This window comes from Takifugu rubripes, chromosome 15 (genome assembly GCF_901000725.2).
Source record: "Takifugu rubripes chromosome 15, fTakRub1.2, whole genome shotgun sequence".
NCBI lineage: Eukaryota > Metazoa > Chordata > Actinopteri > Tetraodontiformes > Tetraodontidae > Takifugu > Takifugu rubripes.
In genome coordinates, this window is record NC_042299.1 from 11229619 (window position 1) to 11252998 (window position 23380).

The 23380-nt window shown below is 41.9% G+C and overlaps 3 protein-coding genes and 1 pseudogene across 6 annotated transcripts; all 4 read left to right on the top strand.

Moving 5' to 3' along the window:
* The first annotated feature begins 552 nt into the window (after positions 1 to 552).
* On the top strand, positions 553 to 3003 carry LOC115252744 (peripherin-2-like; annotated as a pseudogene).
* Positions 3004 to 4007: 1004 nt separating this feature from the next.
* On the top strand, positions 4008 to 9587 carry LOC101074648 (putative FERM domain-containing protein FRMD8P1). The gene is made up of 11 exons (XM_011611435.2): positions 4008 to 4322; positions 5005 to 5096; positions 5194 to 5361; positions 5678 to 5779; positions 6241 to 6299; positions 6408 to 6574; positions 6736 to 6951; positions 7040 to 7163; positions 7245 to 7394; positions 7767 to 7989; positions 8067 to 9587. The coding sequence occupies exons 2-11, from the start codon at positions 5012 to 5014 to the stop codon at positions 8171 to 8173; spliced, it is 1401 nt and encodes a 466-aa protein (XP_011609737.2). The 5' UTR covers positions 4008 to 4322; positions 5005 to 5011; the 3' UTR covers positions 8174 to 9587.
* Positions 9588 to 9867: 280 nt separating this feature from the next.
* LOC115252769 (vacuolar protein sorting-associated protein 51 homolog) lies at positions 9868 to 14796 on the top strand. 3 transcript variants are annotated; one of them, XM_029848813.1, is made up of 12 exons: positions 9868 to 9918; positions 10102 to 10360; positions 10662 to 10791; positions 11182 to 11328; positions 11424 to 11643; positions 12061 to 12952; positions 13179 to 13394; positions 13494 to 13577; positions 13661 to 13795; positions 13913 to 14034; positions 14115 to 14202; positions 14275 to 14796. In XM_029848813.1, exons 2-12 carry the CDS (start codon positions 10169 to 10171, stop codon positions 14533 to 14535), a joined length of 2487 nt encoding a protein of 828 aa, XP_029704673.1. In that variant the 5' UTR covers positions 9868 to 9918; positions 10102 to 10168; the 3' UTR covers positions 14536 to 14796. The 3 variants fall into 3 exon arrangements, with proteins under 3 accessions (XP_029704673.1, XP_029704674.1, XP_029704675.1); XM_029848814.1 differs by having other exon boundaries at positions 9875 to 9918; positions 10156 to 10360; XM_029848815.1 differs by having other exon boundaries at positions 9896 to 10101; positions 10179 to 10360.
* A 602-nt stretch (positions 14797 to 15398) lies between these two features.
* On the top strand, positions 15399 to 22542 carry LOC115252790 (delta(14)-sterol reductase-like). 2 transcript variants are annotated; one of them, XM_029848941.1, is made up of 11 exons: positions 15399 to 15505; positions 16300 to 16380; positions 16546 to 16742; positions 16846 to 16900; positions 17118 to 17312; positions 17730 to 17833; positions 18664 to 18783; positions 19088 to 19256; positions 19336 to 19416; positions 19599 to 19721; positions 21082 to 22542. In XM_029848941.1, exons 2-11 carry the CDS (start codon positions 16308 to 16310, stop codon positions 21240 to 21242), a joined length of 1278 nt encoding a protein of 425 aa, XP_029704801.1. In that variant the 5' UTR covers positions 15399 to 15505; positions 16300 to 16307; the 3' UTR covers positions 21243 to 22542. The 2 variants fall into 2 exon arrangements, with proteins under 2 accessions (XP_029704801.1, XP_029704802.1); XM_029848942.1 differs by lacking the exon at positions 15399 to 15505 and adding an exon at positions 15514 to 15758.
* Positions 22543 to 23380: the final 838 nt, after the last annotated feature.

Sequence of the window (23380 nt, forward strand, 5' to 3'; positions counted from 1 at the left end):
GGTTTAATTTGTTCAGTTATTTGTGAGTCTCCATTGAGCGATGGGTGCTGAGCAGACAATGGCCTGGATTTCACAAACCAGTAAGAGGATAGGTAGGCATTAGTGGTAAGACGCTCCTACAGCAGCATCCAGGTTTGCCAAATCCAGTGTGCCATATCCAGTGTGTGGCACACTGGATGTTACATACTGGTCAGAGGATATAACTGGACTTTTTTCCTTGCACTTTCTGAAGAGGCACAAAGGTAAAATCTGAGCGCACGCACACGCATGCAAACACATGATTTTGCACTCTGAAGTTTATATCTTGAAGTACTCCAACATCAAATATGTTTGTTAGCAATGGACTTTTATGACCTATGTTAATTTTTGAAGAAAAGAAAAGAAAAGAATACACAACAACAAGCGTGGCAGTTTGGCCGGGTTTATTTTTCAAAGTCACATTTGCGTTTTGTCACCTTCTACTTGCAGATAAAGCACAGCATCATCCCTCGTCGCCTCGTCCCTCTCCTTCCCCTATTCCCCCGGTAAGGCTCTGGTTACCTCGCTGCAGCCATGGTGGTGATGAAGATGAAGTTCCCCTTTCAGAAAAGGGTGAAGCTGGCTCAGGGACTGTGGCTGCTCTCCTGGGGTGCCACAGTGGCCGGAGCACTAACCTTTAGTCTGGGATGCATCCTGAAGACAGAGCTCCGCAGGAGGGCAGAGGTACCGTCCAAGTTGTTGTTGTTGCTGTTATTATTATTATTATTACTACTACGCAGATTGACTCTTGTGTTTGAACACAATCACAGTGAATAAAATATATTAAAACATCTGATTACAAATGGATACAATGAGGCGTAAATCTAATTTTTACTTATACTAGTGTTTAGTGTGCTTTATATTTATCTGCAAACTTTTTTGGGAGCATCATTGAGAGCTGATACGCTCAGTAATAAATCCTGGAAGCAAGACAGACAGACCTGTGACCCACTTTGCCTCCTGAATCATCATTTCATAAACGAGGCTCTGACAGTCTTAGTCCGTCTAATCGCTGCTTCATAAGGCTTTAATCGCTGCACTGGTTCACGAGCAAACCCACTGTTTTAGATTTACACTTTCTTTTGAATGTGTTTCATGAAAACAGGGAAATTGCATCACGTAATAATATTAATACAATACAAATAAAAGAAACCCTCAGAGCTCTGTTCTGTTCATCTTTCATGAATGGAGGGTAAAAAGGGGCACATAAAGGACACAAATAGTTGGTGTAAGCTAGATTTTTAGGAAATGTTTAGTGCTTCTAAAAAACTCTAAAATTATCCTTTGCATAATTGCTGTGGACGACATAAGGGCTGATGAATAAAAGATGGGTTCGTCCCGATTGTGCGATGCTGATGAATGATTTTGGATCCTGCTGGGAGAGGGCCGAGGCCGCCTGCTCTCGTCTCAGAAAGTGCAGCTGTAGTTGTTGGTGGTTTAGGGGCAGTTGTCTGATTAAACCTGCACTGCTAAACTATGAGGAAAGGGATCATAATGCAAGTCACAGCTACACATGTTTTAATATAAGCGTGTGTATATGAAAGCTGAATATTTTGAATCTTTTAGCCTACATCACTGTCGTGATTCTAATTGTTGGCTCCAACAGTAAAATAAAATCTGTGTAGTTAAAAGATGTTTTCTGAGATTATCATGTTGCTTCCTTGTAGGTGATGGATAACTCTGACATACACATTGTTCCCAACACTCTCATGATTGTCGGTGTGGCCTCTTTGGGCATCAACTACTTTGCGTCAAAGATCTGTCAGGATGCCCTGGATGCAGGCCGATTTCCTCGTTGGAAAACCTTCTTGAAGCCATATTTTGCCATCTCCTCCTTCTTCACTGTCCTCATGCTGCTGGCTGTCATTATGAGCTATGTGATGAAGGGCAGCCTGGAGTCTTCTCTGAAGGTGGGCCTGAGGAACGGCCTTCGCTTCTACAAGGACACAGACACCCCGGGCCGCTGCTTCCAGAAACAGAACATAGATCGCCTGCAGATGGAGTTTCAGTGCTGCGGAAACAGCGACTTCAAGGACTGGTTTGAGGTGCAGTGGATCAGCAATCGTTACCTCGACTTCAGCTCCAAGGAAGTGAAAGAGTAAGATCATGATTGTGGAGGTGAAACGTGATTGAATATGACTAAAGTTAGCACATGGATGGTATTGACAAACCTGTACACATAGGTTTTTTTTAACTGAATCACCATCATTTGATTCAAGGCAAACATTTTCATTCTTCATGCTTTTACTTTGAAGGTAACACGATAACAGTAAATTGCACCACCCAATGCTGTTTTATCTGAGATGATATTACGTACACATCTGTTGCTTGCTAATAAACTCGAAACACAAATTTTCCTCTTTCCTGTAGCCGTGTAAAGAGCAACGTCGATGGCCGCTACCTGGTTGATGGCGTGCCGTTCAGCTGCTGCAACCCCAGCCTCCCGCGGCCGTGCATCCAGTATCAAATCACCAAACAACTCGGCTCACTACAACTATGAATACCAAACTGAGGAGCTCAACATTTACCTGCGAGGTTTGCAGAGAAGCCCTGCTCAACTACTACATGGGCCTGATGAACACCCATTGGGGGGAGGAGTGCTGTCAGTTTTCCTTTTACAGGTATTCCTAAAGCAATTTGGGAATTCTTTTCACTATAAGAAGCTCTTAATTCACTGTTTAGAAGTGTACTTTATTTACTTCCATGTTGTCCTTTGGCGATGCCTTTTAATTGAAGTATTCTCCCGTTACACCTCTTTGACAGGGTTCCGTGCTGGTAAGCCTTCGCTTCCTGCAGACCTCCATGGAAGCAGTGGCAGGGAATGAGAACACAGAGATAGAAACAGAAGGCTATCTACTGGAGAAAGGAGTGAAAGAGACCATCAAGGAGTACACTGACCCCGTGCTGAAGTTCCTGCTGCTGAAAAACCAGGTGAGGAGGATTCCTCCGACCCTGCCTCCAGCTGATGTTCCAGCCACTACCTAAAACACACATTATGTATACAGACACATGTAAATATATTTTTTTTGCACCAAGTGGTCAATTTATGACGGAATGCTTCAATTTGAAAAGAGAGCAAATTCCATGACACAAATTTAAGGGATACTTTTTTTTTCTATAATCAGATGACAGAAAAAATGAATCCATACCATATTACTGTTCATAACCACCACACAATCTCATGCTCTTCCTGGGAGGTGATAGAATGGGAGGATTATGAGGTTGGATTAATTGATGTCAGTAATGCAGTGAAAGCCATCAAGTGTGTCCTCTCCCCTGACATCTTTGTAAAAGCTTTTAATCTCATTTATTAATACTCAACCTGCTGCCCTTGCAGTTATAGACACCTGTGTCAGGTGAATGTTGTCCAGCAACGCCAGGGCTTTGTTTGCTTGTCTTAATTCCGACAAAACATTAACATTATTGTCAAAATCCACACTCCTTGGTCAGTTCACCTACCACACCCTCCATAATGTCAAATGTCTATCAGAAAGAAACAAAGTGTAAGTATGGGATCAATTGGTATGTCAAAGAATATGTATAGATTTATTAAAGGTCCTTTTGAAAACAGATTGTTGAGTGTTTTTTTTGTAGTAGAGCGCCCTCTTCTGACAGACGACCTAGATACGACTAATGATAGTAGTACGTAGTATCAATAATAATAATAATAATAATAATAATAATAATAATATAACTATTGTAGATTAGTGGCGAAACCGTACAATATCAGCGTATTTCTTTTTATTTTATGGAAAAAAACAACATTACTTTAAAGTTTAAACAATCTTTCCTCTCATTTTTTGAGAAACATCTGGTCACGTGACAGCCCGGCAAGGACGCACTCTGTGACGTAGATTTGGGGATCATTTTCAGGATCAGACAATTTGAACGACTCTCTGTCGGAAAGATTGGAATTTTACATATGTGATCTGTATTGTCGCGCAAGGGCTGTTATTTCAGACACTTTGTGGTGTTTTCGTTGAGCTGTTGGCCTCGCAGTATAATAATAATAATAATAATGTGGACATTTTCAGCCCCCGGAGTGAAGTCACGGCCGTGATATGTGGTTCACATAACACGGCTCATCCGGGAAATGCCCACTGAAACTGTTGCAGCTGCCCGGAAAGCTAGTTCAGGACAAGTGTTGGTTAGCTGTAGCCCGGGCAAAAACAAGCAGGCAATTATTCAAATCTCCAATGTGTTTATGCCTAAAGCCACAGGAGGTTAGGGAATATTTACACTAGCAGAAGGATTCCAGTGAGACTATCGGCTGCAAGTGGAGCCAGATTTTCCAGACTTGACAGGTAGGTGGACAGACACAATTTGTTCCCAAACTTACTGTTAGCACTGAGTTTTACCACGCTGAACCCCAAAGTTCACTAACGCAGTATTTTAAGATTTCGAGTACAAAGTCTCTTCTGAATGTCAGTCAAGGTATAAATTAATCACGGCAGCGATTTGTGACATTACCAGTTCGCCTGCAGCTAAGCTAGCTTGGGCTTTAGCTAATGGAATCCAGTGTCAGTTGACATTTCTCTTGGCTAATTCCACCATTGTTTGTTTCCTGTTGTGATTCTGGCGAGCATAGATTCGCCACACCACCGTCTACTAAGTCTGAGCTTCTGTGTTTCCCCATATCAGTTAACTTTTTTCAAGATTCCTTCTCACTAAATACCAAATAGACTGGAACCAAAATGAAAGGCAGTGGAGATCAAATGTAGTTGGTTGGGATCCTCTGGTTTTAGCACATGGTGTTAATGAGACATCGTCTAGCATGATGATGTCTTTATTTAGATTCAATTTATGGCTATATGGTCAATATGAGCACCACAAAGATTTTGGTGAACACAGATTAATTCCTCTAGTTCCTGTGGGTCACATTAAATATTCCACCTACTGATTATTATGGTTACTAAGCATATTATACTGTGCTAGAATGCATTCTGAAAGGATGTGATGTAACTGTGAGTGCCTTCTGTGTTACAGATTAGAAATGGAAGATGATTGCAGTTTTCCTGATTCATCAGGCGATCATTCGCAAAGGGGAAGTGTCGCCTCCTCTGCAACGCTTTCCCGTGGTGTGTGCCACAATTACAAGCACAATTAATGCTCTGTGATAGAAGAATTTGTTCTGGATGACATTCCATTTAGAATCTTGTTCTTATGTTTGTGCAGCTCAAGATGTCCTTGTTTATCTGTTCGGTGAGAGTGCCGTTCACCTCACATTAGAAGGCCTTGGGACAGTGACCGTACAGGAGTTGGGACAAAGTGTTCGTGAGGCTCTCCATATACCGGATTCTGCTCGGGAAGTGTTTGCCTTCTGGCTTTGTTCTCCACTGCTTGGTGAGAGCACACAATCAATATGATAATTTTTTGGCCTTTAAGAATATTACACGCTGGTATTTGATCAGACCAATTCAGCAGGGTTTAATGTGGTTGCCTATGTAGGCCTCAACAAGTTGGCCTTATACAGCATTGCATGAAGTAAATTGGCTCAGAGTTGAATACTTTATAGAATTGTATTTATTCAACTGTTAATACAAAACAATGGTCCGGCTCCTGAAGTATGTACCTTAGACATGGCCCAATTACCATTTGTTGCACCTTATTTTAACATGTGCACCTTAAATCTTAAATTTTCTGCCTCATCACCTTTTAGATTTGCAGTTAAAGCTGAGGCATCAACCATACAAGCTGTGCCGTCAGTGGCAGGACCTATTGTACCGCTTCACCGATGCCTCAGAAGAAGACATTTCACAAGGTGAGAGACGGGACTTTGCTGGTGCTCTGGGCTGCCATTGAAAAGTAAAATACTAGCTGTCTGAAGTTGTCTGCTATTTTATCAATAGGGTTCCATAAAGCTGAATACAGTCAAATAAGTTTTGGTTGATGAAGGTAAAAGTTTGCAAAAGAGGTGTTGGAAGTCTGGAGTTTGTTAATGGTTTAACACTTTAACTAGAAAATTCCACACGTGTTAGTTCATTTTGTGCCTTTTTCAAAGAACTGGTGAAACGGCTGTAGCTTGCGTTGCCAAAACGGGGGGTACAGTAGTGACAACTTAGTAATACAAGCAAAAACGAAATGAATCGTTACTGTTGAATAACGTTATAATAATTGCTAAGCACAGGCAGCAACGTCTCTAGGTTAATGCAGTTTTGGTTTGAGAATCAGCAACACGTTGACTTTTGTCTTTATGTCCATGGTTTTTTTTTTTTTCTACAGATGAACCGTATCTCCAGTTCCGACGCAATGTGTTTTATCCTAAATCTAAAGAGCAGCAGGTACTGGTTCTTCACAACGCTTCGCTCCAGCTAAACAACAACTCTTATTAGATGAGTAGATTTTGAAGAAATAACACACAAGCATATTAATCTCTGATTGTCCAACAGATTGAGGATGAAGCTGTGCTGAGGCTGTTGTACGATGAGGCCAAGAGCAACATTCTTGCTGGTCGATACCCCTGTGATCCCGAACACTGGACAGATCTCGGAGCCTTGTCTTTTGCTCTTGATGAGGGCACTGGCCTTGATGACCAACAATTTGCTACTGTTTTAAAGTAAGTTAAAGAGCTTGCTTAGAAACAGATTTAAAACTGAATTTTTGATGTATATCTATGTAATGTACCAGTGATATGGTGATATATCCCCATTGATTTTACAAATAGTCAGATTTTTTTTGATTTTTTTTTTACTGGTGGTCTTGATTGCTTTAAAACAGAGAGAAGAAAGTGTCTTCCTACGTGCCTGCACATGTTGCCATAGGGAGTGGGGGATTGTTCTCCACTCTGAGAGGGAAGTCAAGCCGTCAGGCAGGTGTGGAGCAGAACCTTTTGGCAGCATATAGAAAACTCTGCACATCTGTTGGAGACTCTCCTGAGCCCACACAGCTCCTGCACCAGTACCTGCACACCTGTCACACTTTGCCTTATTATGGGTGAGTAATCTGTGCTTCTTACTCATCCTCACATGACTTCATTTAAAGTCAATATCCTTTGCTGTCATTTAATTTTTCTCAACTTCAGGTGCGCTTTATTTCTCGGCGAGATTGACAAACCGTCACAAGGGATTCTCCAAAGAGGAAAGCGTAAAACTGTGAATGTGGGAATCTGCCTGGAGGGGGTTTATGTGATGGACGCCAAAGAAAAGGTGACATGTTTTTCACTTTGCTTGGGCATAACACCTTAGTTGGGTATCATCCTCATCTCTGCTGCACTGAATGTGTCGCAGCATGTGCTGCTTGGCTTGCAATTCAGCGAGCTTTCCTGGGACCACAGCTACCCTGAAGAGGAGGGGGACTCACACATTCTTTGGCTGGAGTTTGATGGTGAGGAAGACGGCACTGCTGTCAACAAGCTACTGAAGATCTACTCGAAACAAGTAAGAAAAATGTCATCAGCCAGTCAGTATGTTGTGGTTGCTGCTTGCCTCAGATCTGTGGCGAATTATTTAACTGTTGCCAGAGCGAGGTGACAGATGTGGTTACGATTGTGTCTCACTTCTGCTGAAGGTCTCTGGAGAGCTCATTGCTGCTGATGTTTTTGAGGAGGTTTATGAATGGTGCTGCTTGAGCTTTGTTCTCAAAAGAGCAAAACACGGTGTCATCGCTGAAATGTTAAAAAGACCAGTGTGGGCCACCAGATGGTGATGAGGCGTTACATAACCTGAGGACAGCAGATCCTCTTCAAGCTTTAATCCTGCAGTTCAGCTGTTTTATCCTGTCTTTTCAAAAACTGCTTTATTGTTGAACAGGCCGAGCTAATGAGCGGCTTCATTGAATTCTGTGTGGAGCTCAATTCTGGATCTGAGGGAGGGGCTGCAGGTGAAACTGACAGGGAGGACGTCCCACAGTCCGCCAATCAGGAAGGCAGGCACAAGAATGGACGCGGAGGACGGCGCGGGATGCTGCACAGACAAAACAGCGTGGTATGCAGTCGAGTCCACACGCTAAACACCATCAGCTACGTGGACACTGGTGAGTGTATTACAGGACGTTGGCTTGTAAATTATTTCTACTTCCGTCGTGACCATATGTCTGTTGTGTTCTCTCAGGAAAAGAAATCAAGCGCTTGAAGCCCAAGAGAGCTGCATCCTTTTTTACCCGGCAAGCACCCGCGTACTCGGCTGTACAAGTGTTAGAGAGTCTGGAACAGGGTTAAACAGCTCCAACCCTCAGCAGCATAGACCAAACTTGATCATTTTACACTGATATTCAAAGACTTGACAGATGAGACGTTCGACTAATTTAACATGTAAACACCCAAGAGGACCAAGGAAGTCATTCAAGTGTTACAATATTTATCTTTTTGTACATAAAGACAGTTTAGCGATGCAAAAACAATATTTCATTGAATGACATTTGATCAATAAGACAAAGACAAGCCTTAGAGAAACACTCCTACAGAGAACTGTTAGTTTACATCACCTTTTTGTTTTTTCTGCTGTGACTCAAAATTACTAAACATTTTCACCTTTTAACTTTAATACCTAGGGATTGAACCCGTCAGTAGTCACTATTAATAAATATACTGTATCTGCCCCTCCAAAGCGTTGGCGCCAACTCTTTATAGTCGGCCAACCCACCATTTCCGGGGTGATCTAAGGACTCGGTACCATTATTCTGCATCTCAATCTGCCTGTGCCTTATTCTAATGAACCGTGACAAAAAAGAAAATTGTGGTAGAAACATAAAACAGTTTGTTACTGATCTTAAAAAAACTCATGTGAGCACATTTTCTGTGCTGTGTACATTTGGCTTTTTATTGAATTGACATGTTTGATATTTGCTGTTGTAACACTTTTCCAAACTAGAATCACGCGACTAATGTCAAGCATCTCACAGCATCTCTTTAGGGAAGCTACATTCACCCAAAACTCAGAATATTACTGTAATATTGGGGTGCAATTCACACAAATTGGAGGTTGTTTTTGTCTTTTCTGCACATTCAGAATCTTTAACAAATCCTTTCATTTTTGAAATGTGGCTCCAATCGTGTTCTTCCTCAGTCAGATCAGCATGCAGACCTCTGAATGTTTTTACATCTTTATGCTCTGACCTGTTATGTCTGTAAACTGAGTGCAGCAGACCAGTATGTTGTTGCATATTCACACTATGCATGTCACATTGTAGAATAGCCATTCCAGCAGATTACACATTTGATACTGCACTATTTACACTACTACTTTGATCTTTAATCTGCAGATAGGATTTTGTTAGATTTTTGGGACAGAATTTTGCTGATTTTCAGGAGATTCAGTTGTTTGTAGACCAGAATGAAGTGGAGAAGTTGCTTGTGTTGTCTTTTTTCCCCTCTAAGCATTCACTGCAGAAGCATTAAGTGCCTATTCTTTGTACTGTTTTTGACATTGGATACTTTCATTGTTGTTATGTTTTTCGTTTTGACACAATTTTTTGTAATGTATTTCCCAGTATTTTAACTAGACCATATATTTCACCTTCCTAGTTTATGATGTTCTGATACCTCACTGGACTAGTGTGGAGCAGTGTGTTAGGCTTATTCTGCCTTCTGTAAGATATATTTGATGTGTTTTAATAAAGATGTGCAAAATGGACTTAATTCCTTGGAAATGGATAATTGGGAATCAATCAATAGTAAATACACTTTACTAACAGTGTCTACATTCAGCCAATAAAACCGAGCTATGTGTATATAGAAAGACAATAGCGCAGTTAAGTGTTAACATTGTTACTAATTGGAAAATTATTAATCATGTGAACTGTTTGCTGATTGCTAAGGTGCGAGGAAAGGAAATAAAATCAACGTAAATAGAAAAATACCGACGTACGTACCCTCGCCCAGCGTGATCTATCACGTCATCACGTACAGACGAACCCGACGAGCACCGGATTGGCCACAAACCCGGAAACACAAACGTGTTCAAGGTGCTACAATAAAGTCTCTTATGTTAGGTTTATATGTTTTCGGAGAAACATGACCGGTTTTACAAGCTAATTACAACAAAAAGCGTTTTATTAATATCAAATAGTTCTTCTACCTATTTTTGAGTCACTAAATAGCACGACTTTACAGTTTCCGACGGCGTTTGTTCTGTTTTCTTCCGGCAGGTAAACACCCACCATTGTCGATTATCGCCATTTCACTGGTCCATTTTCTGGCAGGGTTCTGCACATTATGGATGCAGAGACTAGCGATTCGGCTGCCAGTCAGATGTCGGATGATTCCGGCAGGAGACGCAGGGTGCACGGCATGCTGAAGCTCTACTACGGGCTGAACGAGGAAGGAAAGGCCGACGAGCAACCGAGGTCCCTGGATCCTTGTGACATCAACGGGCCGCATTTCGACCCCGAACTCTATCTCAACAAGGTAAGTGACCTGTGCTTTTACCTTCGTCTGCAGGTATTAAACACACATCTTGTCATTATGTGCTAGTCTGAGCTGAAGTGTCACCTTTTATCCACGTGAATCTTAGATAGTCTGGTTAAAGTACAACCCAATGATGTTTCTCATGGTCACCACAGTGTCATAGTAATGAGATTGTCATAGCAAAACCGAAAAGGAAATTGTATTATTTTCTTTACTGGGTGTTTCTAATATTTGCATTAGTAAATGTGTGTTATAGAGTAATATGCAGACTAAATAGGTTTTGGTAACTGTTGGTCTGCAGCTCAGAAGGGAGTGTTCTCTTGCTGAATTGATGGACCATGAGACCTGCATGGTCAAGCAGATCCGCTCACTGGATAGTGACATGCAGACGCTGGTGTATGAAAACTACAACAAATTCATATCGGCAACAGGTAAAGAAAACATCTGACTCACAGTCTTCATTTACTTGGGATCACATTTTTTTATTAGATGCTGTTTTTTATCCTGTATTTGCCTTTGAGCGTGCATACGTTTCCTTAATTTAGTTTTTGTCAAGTTCCTGCATGGTAGCTTTATGTGTGAATACACGACGCTCCTTACCCACCAGTCAGTTGGAGAATATCTTCACCAACTGTCCCCCAGTGACAGCCAACATCACTCAAAGATGAGGGCACATTTGATATTTGCTGCCGTTCTCCCTTCTCTATGACATCTCTGCAATGAGATGGGACAAAATTTGATTTAAAAAAAAAATATTCATGTAAGTTCACTCTTTATTTGTCCTTGAGTTATAGTATCAAACCTATTCTTGCAATTTTTAGACACCATAAGGAAGATGAAGAATGACTTCAAAAAGATGGAGGATGAAATGGATTGCCTATCTGCTAACATGGCGGCCATCACTGAGTTTAGCGCTCGCATTAGTGGTACTCTTCAAGACCAGCACACACAGATTACAAAACTCTCAGGTGACTTTGAGGTTGTTGTTTTGCTTGTTCTGTATACTTATAGAAATAGTAAATAGATCAAATTTCCCACACTTGTTTGTTGTGTTCCATTTCAGGGGTTCACACCCTCTTAAGGAAGCTGCAGTTTCTGTTTGAACTGCCCGCACGACTAAACAAATGTTTGGAGCTGCAGGCCTACGCTCAGGCAGTGAAGTCCTACCGCCATGCCCGATGTGTGCTGCAGCAGTACAGCCACCTGCCCTCCTTTAAAGGAATTCAGGATGACTGTCACGCCATCATGAACAAGCTGGCGCAGGAACTCCGGCAGAAGTTCAGGTCTGTCAGCCTTTAGATGACAAAAGACATTTTGATGGATCATGACAGTGAAGCATTGATATTGAAGAATTGAAACATTGAAGAACTTTAAAAAAATAATTCATGCAAAATGAACAAATGTCTATGTGAGAGGTCAGTAAAGGCTTTACATATCATTTATATTGGACAGTCTTATGTCAAATATCTGGACCCCAAAGTTAGAACTTAAAATTATGAAAATATCAAGACTGGTCTGCAGTTTCCTTATTTTCTACTGGTGGCCATTAAGCAGTAATGCTCTGATTAAGATGTATTAAATAGCTTAATTGAATTAAATTAAATTCAATTAAATATTTAAATTAATTAAATAGCAAAGTTTATCACTAAATGCTAAAACATGATTTTATTTAGTTCCTCATGGTTTTTTTTGTTTCATAGGGATGGCGGGTCAAGCTCTAAAGAATTATCAGAATGTGTGGACCTGTTGCTACAGTTGGATGAGCCAGCAGAGGAGCTGTGTGATAAATTCCTGAGCCACGCACGGTCCCGGCTTGAGTTGGACCTTCAGGGTCTGGAAGTAGAGATAAGACCTTACCCTTCTGCCTCAGTAGGAAGAAGTGCTTCTGAACGCAGGTCATCATCTGTCAACTCCCCAAATGCCAGCAGTGTATCTTCTCCCACCCCTAACACCGACATCCTGGAGTTCATCGACAGAGGCTGCAACGAATTTGTCAGCAGCTTGTGTCTAGTTATTACATCATATCAAGAACTCTTCATCAACCATGCTCAGAAAGGCGAGCTCGTTGCTATAAATATTTCCGAAATGGCAAACGAGAAATTGCACGGCTTCGTGGATGATCTGGCTGCTCGCTATTTCTCACTTGTAGAGCGTAGGATACAAGAAGAGAGGGGAGTAGCAGATAACTCTCTCTTAGTCCGCGCACTCGACCGCTTCCACCGCAGACTTCAGGCTGTGGCCAAACTGCTGCCAGGCTCCACTGTTCCAATCCAGGGGACTGAAATTGTGATCCGTGCTGCGACGGACCGTGTCAAACAGTACCTCACTGCCCTGCAGAGTTTCTACATGGACAGCTTGACGGACGTGAGGCAGGCCCTGGCCACGCCTCGACTCTCCGCAACCGGCACTTCCATGGCTGCTGGCGGTGCTCTTCTGGGAGGGCCTACCTCCAGCAGAGACACTCACACCAGCCTGCCTGAGCTGCTCTCCTCACTGTCTGCTTCTATTCTCAATCAGATTAAATCAGTGCTGACGTCGGTGCATCTTTTCACAGCTAAAGACATTACGTTCTCCAACAAACCATACTTCAAGGTGAAGGGATTCTATTTTTCTGTCGTATGAGCCACAGTTGCTCAGCTAAATATTGTTAAAATAGTAATAATTTCTCTATTTAAGATATCAATACTTATCAATATTTCTTATTCTTACCAGGGCTCAATAATTTGATGAACTATAATTTGGGTTTTTGCAAATGTTCTCTGAAGTTTTAGGGTGAAGCATTTTTGTTATTAATCCCGTTTCATTCTTTTCCTTACAGGGTGAGTTCTGCAGTCAGGGTGTACGTGAGAGTCTTGTGGTGAGCTTCATCAAATTTGTGTGCCAGTCTTCCCGCCAGTTTTGTGAGAGCACAGGGGACAAAGGCGGCTCGACCCCACCGGCCCTCCTGCTGCTGCTCTCCCGTCTCTGCCTGGACTATGAAACCTCCACCATCTCCTATATACTCACACTGACAGATGAGCAGTTCCTAGTGCAGGTTGAACAGACTTACAGAAAAAAATCAGCACAAGACACACATAGAGTTTAAGCATGCGGTTGATGAAGGTAAACTTACATCCACCTATTCTTGTCCCAGCACCACAGCCCAGTCACACCTGTCACAACTTTATGTGCAGAAGCAAGAGAGGCAGCACAGAAACTACTGAACCATTATGTAAAGGTGGGGTTTCATCTGCAACACACAAGTCAACAGACATCAGACTACAAAGAGACCTTTTCTTTAACCTGTTAATGTGTTTCTAGGTGCAGGGACTGATTATCTCCCAGATGTTGAGAAAGAGTGTGGAAACACGCGACTGGGTAAATACCATCGAGCCACGAAATGTCCGAGCCGTGATGAAGCGGGTGGTGGAGGATACTACCTCAATTGACGTGCAGGTCCGGTTTGCATTCTGTTCAAATCACCATCTGAGGTTCAGTCCTCAGTGCTACTCTTTAAATGCCATCACCATGTGTGGGGAGAGGATCTTCTGAATGGGCTGTGCTTCACTACAGGTCGGGCTGCTCTATGAAGAAGGTGTGAGGAAAGCACACAGCAGTGACTCCAGCAAAAGGACTTTCTCTGTTTACAGCAGCTCCAGGCAGCAAGCGCGCTATGCAGCCAGCTACACCCCCAGGTCGGGGAATAGTAGTAAACTCTCAGCTTTGTTCCCTGTTTGAGATGTCACCTGACATTTTTTCTTGTGAATCTCTGCAGTGCCCCTATGGATACTAATCTGCTGAGCAATATACACAAGTTGTTTTCAGAACGGATCGACATCTTCAGCTCAGTGGAGTTCAACAAGGTGCGTTCATGTGCTTCTCGCAGTCTAACCTTACTAAAAATGTGTCACTCACACCCACGCCGCTCTCTCCAGGTCTCTGTGATGACAGGAATTATCAAAATCAGTTTAAAGACGTTCCTGGAGTGCGTCCGGCTGCGCACATTTGGCCGCTACGGGCTTCAGCAGATCCAGGTTGACTGTCACTACCTGCAGATGTACCTGTGGCGCTTCGTCTCTGATGAGAACCTTGTGCACTTCTTGCTGGACGAGATAATGGGCAGCTCCGCCCACCGCTGCCTGGATCCTGTTCCAATGGAGCAAAGTGTGATTGAAGTCATCTGTGAGAGGGGCTGAGATTAAAGTGCAACAGGACTGATATCTGAGACTGTCACATGGATATTAAACTGATCTAGGTTCAGATGATGCCGTGTAATGTGTGCATGCATTCTCAGTTGGTTTCTATCAAAAAAAGAGGTGAAGCCTAATGACTTAAGCTCAGTTTTACATATTTTAGTGTTGCGAAATGTGTAACATTTTAAACACTTGGCTTGCTTAAGTGACTTTAGAGGGAAAGTGGAGCAGATCTACATTTTAATCCAGGCTCAGGCATTGTTTTTTTTGAGAATTAGATTGGATTTGATGTAAAAGATCAGAGAAAATGGGTTCCTTTAACTTATTTTTATTTTCCAGTATAGAAAAAAGTAAGCTACACGATACAGAAGTTTTTAAACACGTTTGCCTTAAAATAAGTGTATTGCTGGGGGCTGCAGATTGACAATGATGAACAAATGTGTCCTGTGAAAATGTCACGTATTAATAAATGCTTTTAGGGGTCTTTTTTTCTCTCTCTGAAGTCCGTCTAAACCACTACAGCTAATCTACTGATTATCTATTTTGCTGTGCATGTCTCAGATAAATTATGTAGAATATGGTTGAATGTATGTGTGTACAATAAAATTTACTCGTTTGATAGTCTAAGGGTGATCTATTAAAAAAGAAAACTCTAATAATAGTAAAACATGCCGTTATTGACGTTTATCTTAACAACCCTAACGTGTCGATGGTAACACAGGTGTATTTCACAACATCTGCCAGCCCTCCGTCACTGTCGCTCATTCGACTGTCGCCACCTGATGAGATCATTTGATTGGCTATGGAAAGTTGTCCCCGCCCTCTTCTGATGCCTGCTGAGCGATCTGATTGGCCGAGAGGGCGTTTCGTGCCTCGCGGACGTGTTCCGGGGGCGTTTCTATCAGCAGCTTTTTGGATGGATGCACTCCGGTATTAAAAGCGTTTTCGGCTCACATCTGCGCGTCTCTCTCAGGTAAGGTAAAGTCGGACAGCATCAGGAGATCGACCGCGTTTGATATTTTAATCATCTTGTTTTTAAAGACGCCCCGGCTAAAGAGGCCTCGGCGTTATATTGTCACAGCAGGGACACACAGGACTTCAGACCTGAACTTTGTCTCCAGTCTTTATAACAACAGTTGCATCAGTGCCGGTAGAAGAGCTTTTCTTTTGGTATCTAGTTGGTCGTCCTGGAAACGAATTGAATTGTGATCAATTAAATATCACAGGTTCGTTTTCACCACCTCGAATGTCAATTAACTCAGTTATAAAGACATAAGGGAAATTACATTGATTCTATTGATATAAACAATAGGAATAAAATTCCTAAATTGTACCATATACTAGTTATATTATATTCATATTTAACCTTACCTTACCAAATACCTTTCACGTATTTGCTGATTACCTACAGAATCATCTTTAAATGTGTTTATTTTAAGGTGGATTTATTAAATGTGTTATATTGAGATTTAAAAAAATGTAATACATACACTAATTATATTATATATGAACTCACAGTATGTTTAACTGTAAATTTTACAACAAATAAATTCATTGTCAAAATTATATTTTACTATCAGATTTTACCCATGTACTAATTATATAATGAAACTTTTTTTTTACCTACAAAACTAGCTTCGGTCATTAAATCTCACAGGTGAATGGAACTCATGACCATATGTACTACCTATTACTATGTAATTTGGAACTTTGTTTTAAGACTTCAGTCTGTCTAAATAAAATATGCCTTCTTTTATTTTTCTGCAGGACCAAAAATGAAGCCAACCATTCAAGCACTGAAGAACAAAACCTCCCATGATGCTCAGAGAGAGTTTGGAGGAACGCTGGGTGAGACAATACAACAATCATGTTTTTTATGCTCATTGAGTAAAGTCCTTGGTTTTTCTCCTAAAATTATTGGAATGAATGATTACGGTTTGTTTTCATATGATGATTATATCTTATTTTATCTCCTACCACCACCCCTTCTGATCTAACCTATCCACCTCTCAGGTGCCCTGTTCATTCCCACCTTACTTCCCTTGACGGTCCTGTTCCTGACCTCTGTGAGTCGGTCCTCCGAGGCCAGTGTGCTCTGCTGGCCCCCTCCTCTACCCTCAGCTGAGCAGTTGTGGGACCCTCTGGCCCCTGCGCTGCTGCTGGGCTGGATCAGCCTGCATGTTGTCCTCTATTTCATGCCACTTGGAAAGGTATGATGAATGTAGTGTTCGTGTTGGGGGGTAGTCGAAGACAGAATGTTTCCTCTGCTTTTTAAACTATGATGTCATTGATGAACCGTGTGTTTATCTGCAGGTGTCTGAAGGACTAGTGCTGAGGGACGGAAAGCGTCTTAAATATCCTATAAATGGTATCGTTGCTTCATGTTTCATGGTTGTACTTTGTCAAACTTTACGTGTGATTCTGTCGCATGTTTGAAACGTTCCAGTCTATTGCATGTGCCACCCTGAGCCTCAGTCTAGTGGGCTTCAACAGCTGAAGACTTTATTCACAGCAGCCCGTGGCAGACTGCTTTCCTCCGTCTCCTAAGCAACAGCGATGTGGATTGGTTTATTTCTGCCCTGCAGGGTTCCACAGCCTATGCATCAGCTGCGCGTTGTTGCTATTGTTGATGGGTCTCGGTGCCCAGCTGGGGTCTGTGTTCGACCTGCTGTTGCCTCTGGCCATGTGCTCAATAGCGCTGTCGTTCCTGCTCTCCATCTACCTCTACATCCGTTCCTTCTGGGCTCCTTCTCATGCTCTCGCTTTAGGAGGCAATACAGGTGAGGATGTTCATCTCAGGCACAAAAATACCCCGTCTGTGGGCTTTTTCTTCCATTTATGAAGGATCCTGTTATTCCTCTGTGTACTCTTCAACGCTCAGGCTCTCCACAAGCCTGCAGGCTGCATCAGCAACACTTTTATATTAACTGACCCCCTTCAACAGTTAGAGTGAATTCTGCTCAATGTGGAGGCAGAAAGCTGAGAACAAGCTGTGGTTGCTCTCAGCTTGTATGGAGGTAAAAGTTTAAAAAAAAGTCACAGAAGGTTTGTGTGACATGGTTTAGGTCCGAATTGAAACGTGAATTATTGAATTGAAACTTAATTTAATGACATGCTCATAGTTTACCGTTTCCTTACTTTTTGAGGAGTGTATAATGTTTGTGTGTGTTTTTGTAATGCACTGCCTCTCTGTTTAGGAAACCCTCTGTATGATTTCTTCATTGGTCGGGAACTGAACCCAAGAGTTGGAAACTTTGACTTGAAGTATTTCTGCGAGCTCAGGCCAGGTCTGATTGGCTGGGTGAGTTACCAATGACACGATGCTCCGTTTCACGTATTTGTTATTAAAACCATAAAGAAAGACAAAAATCAAGTATGACTTAAAACGAAACAAAAAATACAACTTTCTAATTAAATGCATTTAAATCTGTTATAAATATGTTTTGATTAAAATTACTTTTTTACTGGTAATGCTGGTTAGAAACCCACAATTGACCAACAGATGGCGGTGTTGCTCTCCACAGCTTTCCCCCCATTATGACACGATAAGAAAATGAATAAACTTCTGTCCTTTTTGACAGCAGTATAATTAAGGTGATTTTTTGAGAAGTAGATGTAAGTGTGTCTTATTATTTATGAATATTACCATATAGAATCTACTCAGCATCACACGAAAGGCTCCTATACATCGTAATTATCCGTTATAATCACAGGGAAACATTAGGATCATACAAGGATTGATGCAAACACCCTTTATCTGAATTTTCCTCTGTGATGACAGCACAAACAGCATTAAAGCTTTGTAAATCGGAGTGTTTTAAAGACAGCTGCGTAGGAGAGGACAGAAATAAGCTTCCACCAACTGGCTGCAGACAGTGTGTAGGAGATTTTTCACTTCCTGTTCAACCTTTAAAACTTTTAAGGTTCACCATCTTACAAATGCTTATATTGTCCCAGTAAGCATCTAAAACAAAGCACTGAAGCCGACCCTGTTTAGATGTATTCTGTAATCAAATATGCATTAACCTCTATAGAAATGATAGTGTTCCAGTTGACTGATGTGTCACTGTTAAATGTCTCTAAGAACCACAATCAAGAGGACACAGGTGTAAAGCAGTTCTTTCTTCACAGGTGGTTGTAAATCTCGGCATGTTGATGAAGGAGGTGGAGCTTCGAGGTTCCCCGTCACTCGCCATGATTCTGGTCAACAGTTTCCAGCTGCTGTATGTGGCCGATGCCCTGTGGAATGAGGTAAATGTACAGGTGATCCCTCAGCTTTCCCACATCAGTCGACTCGCACGTGGTCTAAAACAAAGATATAAGACCGAAAATAGATATGCTAAAAAGGAACACTACTGAAAAGTAAAAAGGAATCTGAAATCTGAATCATTTGTGACTGAGATGAAAAATCTTTGTTAAAATCTGACATCTGACATTTGGTTGAGTAGAATTCTAGGGAAAAAAGAAGGAAAATGTCACCTAAAATTGCTCTTACATTTATCTTTTGGTGTTCCAGACTAATCTTTCTCTGATAATCTGCTCTGTGTTTGAACAGGAGGCTGTTCTAACAACCATGGACATCGTGCATGATGGTTTTGGCTTCATGCTGGTGTTTGGAGACCTGGCCTGGGTTCCCTTCACATACAGCCTGCAGGCTGCCTTCCTGGTGGTGCACCCACAGACCCTCAGTTTCCTCGGAGCAGCTTGTATAATCGCGCTCAATGGTAACATAGATGATAAAATGTTAAATGTGGTAAATGTTTAATGGCTGAAGCGAATTCATGTGTCTCTGTTTGTCGCCAGGTATTGGATATTATATTTTCAGAAAGTCCAACTCACAGAAGAACCAGTTCAGGCGAGACCCTTCACATCCAAGCGTAGCAAGTCAGTCTTTTTTTTTCAGAACTTTCTTAAATACATTCACCAAATCTGTGCAAGTTGTCACTCTCCTCTGAAAATGTAATGAATCGCAAAGCCGGGTTGCTTAAGGGCTGTGGAGGAAACTGTAGTGTTAAAATAGAAAGGGTAAGAGGTGTCTGCAGTGCTAAATTTACTCCTCTGCTCAGGACTGGAGACCATCGCCACGGCAACAGGAAAGCGACTGCTAGTGTCAGGCTGGTGGGGTCTTGTTCGTCATCCCAATTACCTCGGTGACCTGCTCATGGCCCTGGCGTGGTCTCTGCCATGTGGTAAGATACACACATGCACAAAATTAACACAAAAACAAAACATTTTTGGATGAAAAATATGGTCATTTTAAGCAATTCTGCAGACAAATGGGACCTTATTGTGGCCTAAACTTGCACCATTCAAGACATCAGGTCCCTGAGCTAATAAATGAATGAATGAATACATGAAACAAGCTTTCTCAGTTCTGTTTCAGTTCTGTTTCATCAGCTCTTTTTATCACTCCTTTGGTGTCCTGGTGGAGAGTCGGGAGTGTTTGTGGAATGAAAACAAGAAGTTTTAAATCATGCAAGTATTAAAAGTTAAAGACATTCAATGCTAACATAGAGGAAGTGATGTTTGGATGGCAGTGAGGCTTTCATTAGTGTTTTAAGTTCTAAGTTCTCAGTCTGAGTTGTTTAGATTTTACCATATTAGAACAAAGAAAAAGCCAAAAGCACTCAGTGTTGGTGACAGACACAGTAGCAGCTGTCTGCTCCCTTTGTTCCTGTGTCGGCTGCCTCGGATTCCTCTGAAAGCACCCTTCCTAAAATGGCATGTTTCACTCTTCGTTACAGCGCTGCAAATTGCTTTTCAGATGTGAAGTCGTTGCATAAGTACCGTTGTACGTGACCCGACCGTCACCAGAGTCACAGAACTGACGTTACAAAGAGTCAGAAAGGCAGATCCCAGCTGGGCCGAAGCTGAGCGGCAAAGGAGGAATATTAGGAGTATTTGCTGAGAAACCTTCTGTCGTCTCCGTGAGGTTTATCGTGATGCATCATGAGCTCTCTGGTATTTAATTCAGCGTTCGTCTGACAGATTATAAGGGAAGCACAGTGAGCAGGATGAATTACAGCTGGTCATCCTCATTATGGATAATTATTCCTATAGTAAAAGATTTTCTGTCTCATCGTGGATGATTTTTTTTTTAACCACGGTCATGGTAACAGAGATGGAGCTCTCAAGGTTCGTTTATCAGTGCCTGTGCATGTTTTCATCCTCCTTTAGTTTTGATTCAGAACCTTGAGCTGCATACGAGAGCGAGGAAACAGGCTTCAGCACCCACTGACCTGCAGCCAGATTTTTGATCTGGAGCTGATTAGATATGGTTTTAACTTTTTTCAGCTTTTTCAGTTGTCAAGGTTGGCCAAGAGTTTGCTCTTTTCCACTTCCATGAGTCAGTCATGCCTTGAGCAATGTCCAGATTGGACTAAATATATTTATAGATTCAGGATGACACCTTGAACTTACTCTGGCTTTAGTTTTGGGTCCTTGTTGCCAAATTATCAAACAAACCTGCTCCAAATTCCATGTGTTATTTTGTGAAGAACATTGTTTTTTTACTACATCTTATGAATAATGCGCCTCTCATCTTTCCAGGATTCTCACACCTTCTGCCTTACTTCTACATCATTTATTTCACCATCCTGCTGATTCACCGAGAGGACCGGGATGAGAGACAGTGCAGAGCCAAGTATGGACTAGCGTGGGACACCTACTGTCGACGTGTCCCCTACAGGATCTTCCCTTACATATACTGAAGGGGACTACAGGACAAAACTGCCTCAGCTTAATCATTTATCTACAATCAGAAGCAGCAAAAATTAATTTATTACGTTTTTGTTCAAGCTCAAGCAGAGCTTTGGACAATCTGAGTAACACTCTCTTGTGTCCAGTTCAGAAGAGACACAGGACATCTTTTAATTTTTAATTAAAGACATGAAATAAGACATTCCAAAAAAAAAAAGCACATTTCCTTAATAACCTTGCTGCCTTCTGACACCGTGTGTATCGTGTTTAATATGTTTTCATCTGTAAAATCAAGCAAAACAATGAGCTGACACCCAGTCTGGTCACGTTGGAAGGAATTGTGCGCATGTTTGGAAAATAGAAGCTCCTGAAATGCCAGAACAGCTGCGGAATGTGCTCAGAAGAATACAGATAATAGGCTGGGATGTGTGTGTGCGCATGTGTGCGTGTGTGTGTGTGTGCGTGTCGGGGTGATCATCATCTTTCCCTCATGCCATTACCATCCTGTAAAATAGATGTTTGCAGTCCAGCATTTATTCCAGTACAGGCAGCTAGACGCTCTGGAAGCAGTGACCCCCCTCCCCCTAACACACACACACACACACACACACACACACACACTCCTGGGGGCTGGTGCAGCTCTGGTGCAAAGTTCTGTGCTTCCGCTTTGCCCTTTTCTATTCTGAAGCGTCGGTAAATAATACTCCTCTCGCATACAGCGAGCAGCGGGGTGACCAAATGACGGAGCACTCTATTGATGCGCACCTTTATTTTTCACTTTTTAAATCCATTTCCAGCACAGTCACCCCCCCCCCAGCCCTCGCCCACGCAGCCCTCCAGCTATTTCGTGTTGTTTTTCATATGCTGAGTGCTAATTAAGACAGTACTTGCGTAACACCACATTGTCTCCATTGTGTCTCGGATTTCTCCGCTCTGAAAAGTAATAACTGTAACGTCACTGCCATGTTCAGGTATGAGCAGTTCACATGTTGATATGATCGCATGACTGTAGCTACGGCAACCGGCGAACTAAACAATAGTCATGGTGTCAGTTAATTTTAAAGCCACCCATGTTCATGCAACTAAGTCATAGAGTAATAAATAACCTCTATCATATCAGCATTTGACAGCAATAAACATGATACTAATGACTCCTGTATTTAAATATTTGACCTTTTAGATTGATTTTTACTCCAATTTTCACTTCACATAATAGTTTGCTCATAATGAAACACGTCTGTAGAGAAACATAATAACGTTGTCCTACTGGTGCTTTTACTTCCGTCAATAAAAAGAGTCTTTGGAATTGAATTCTTTCCCATCATGCACCTCTGCAGATGCTTCCGATTGGCAGTTTGTGTCGATGTGGAGGAGTTTTGTGTTGTGTTGTGAATTTTCATCTGTATCAGTTGTGCTCAATAAGACCAAATGGGTTCAGTGAACATGAAGCGCCTCATCCATAAACTATGAACTTTTTCATCTTAATAGGTCATCTTTAACTGACTTCTTTTGATCCTAATTTGAGCTCCACATAAATCAACGACCTCCTTGTTGTTCTTGTCATGATCGAGCGCAACATTATCACATAATAGAACCATCAATATAACAATAAGCTAATTCTAGAGATTCCATTTGTCTAAAACGCAGATGTTTATTGGAAGGGAACGTAGTTTAATCAGAGGATGCGTTCGATTCCACAGGAAACGGAAGCTGACAGAGTGACTCATGCTGGAGTCTCTGTCTGGACGGAGAACCACAGGCCAAAGAAAAGGAGGAGTGTGACACAGATTTGACACTTTGTCGGACACGACAGCAGCCCCTGTTGAGACATCCCCATAAATAGCTGCTATCTTTTTTTAAAGCAGGGAGGCAAACACAACAAAAAATATTTATAAAATGGTTAAACTGACAGTGAAGCCGTATTTGAGAGTTTAAAAAGAGGAAGAGGACGGTGTGAGGACAAATAGTTGGGTTACCTGTAAACTAGATTTGTTAATTGTTGTTGTCCTGAGTGGAAGCATAATTGGGTTTTGAGTGTTTGATAGCCTGATGTCCGAGTGAAGGTGACACGTTGTGATGCTGAGCCGCCTCTACCAGTAACCAAACAACCAATGTGCAGAGTGGTCTGCGAGTGCGTGTCACTCTGCAC

Excerpts from the sequence above, each read along its gene's own strand:
- LOC101074648 (XM_011611435.2), top strand. The coding sequence starts at position 5,012 with ATGGAAGATGATTGCAGTTTTCCTGATTCATCAGGCGATCATTCGCAA. Across the intron at positions 5,097-5,193 it reads CTCTGCAACGCTTTCCCGTG|CTCAAGATGTCCTTGTTTAT; the intron begins GTGTGTGCCACA and ends ATGTTTGTGCAG. Across the intron at positions 7,395-7,766 it reads TGAAGATCTACTCGAAACAA|GCCGAGCTAATGAGCGGCTT; the intron begins GTAAGAAAAATG and ends ATTGTTGAACAG.
- LOC115252769 (XM_029848813.1), top strand. The coding sequence starts at position 10,169 with ATGGATGCAGAGACTAGCGATTCGGCTGCCAGTCAGATGTCGGATGAT. Across the intron at positions 12,953-13,178 it reads CCAACAAACCATACTTCAAG|GGTGAGTTCTGCAGTCAGGG; the intron begins GTGAAGGGATTC and ends TTTTCCTTACAG. Across the intron at positions 14,203-14,274 it reads GCTCAGTGGAGTTCAACAAG|GTCTCTGTGATGACAGGAAT; the intron begins GTGCGTTCATGT and ends CGCTCTCTCCAG.
- LOC115252790 (XM_029848941.1), top strand. The coding sequence starts at position 16,308 with ATGAAGCCAACCATTCAAGCACTGAAGAACAAAACCTCCCATGATGCT. Across the intron at positions 16,381-16,545 it reads AGAGTTTGGAGGAACGCTGG|GTGCCCTGTTCATTCCCACC; the intron begins GTGAGACAATAC and ends TCCACCTCTCAG. Across the intron at positions 18,784-19,087 it reads CCGATGCCCTGTGGAATGAG|GAGGCTGTTCTAACAACCAT; the intron begins GTAAATGTACAG and ends GTGTTTGAACAG.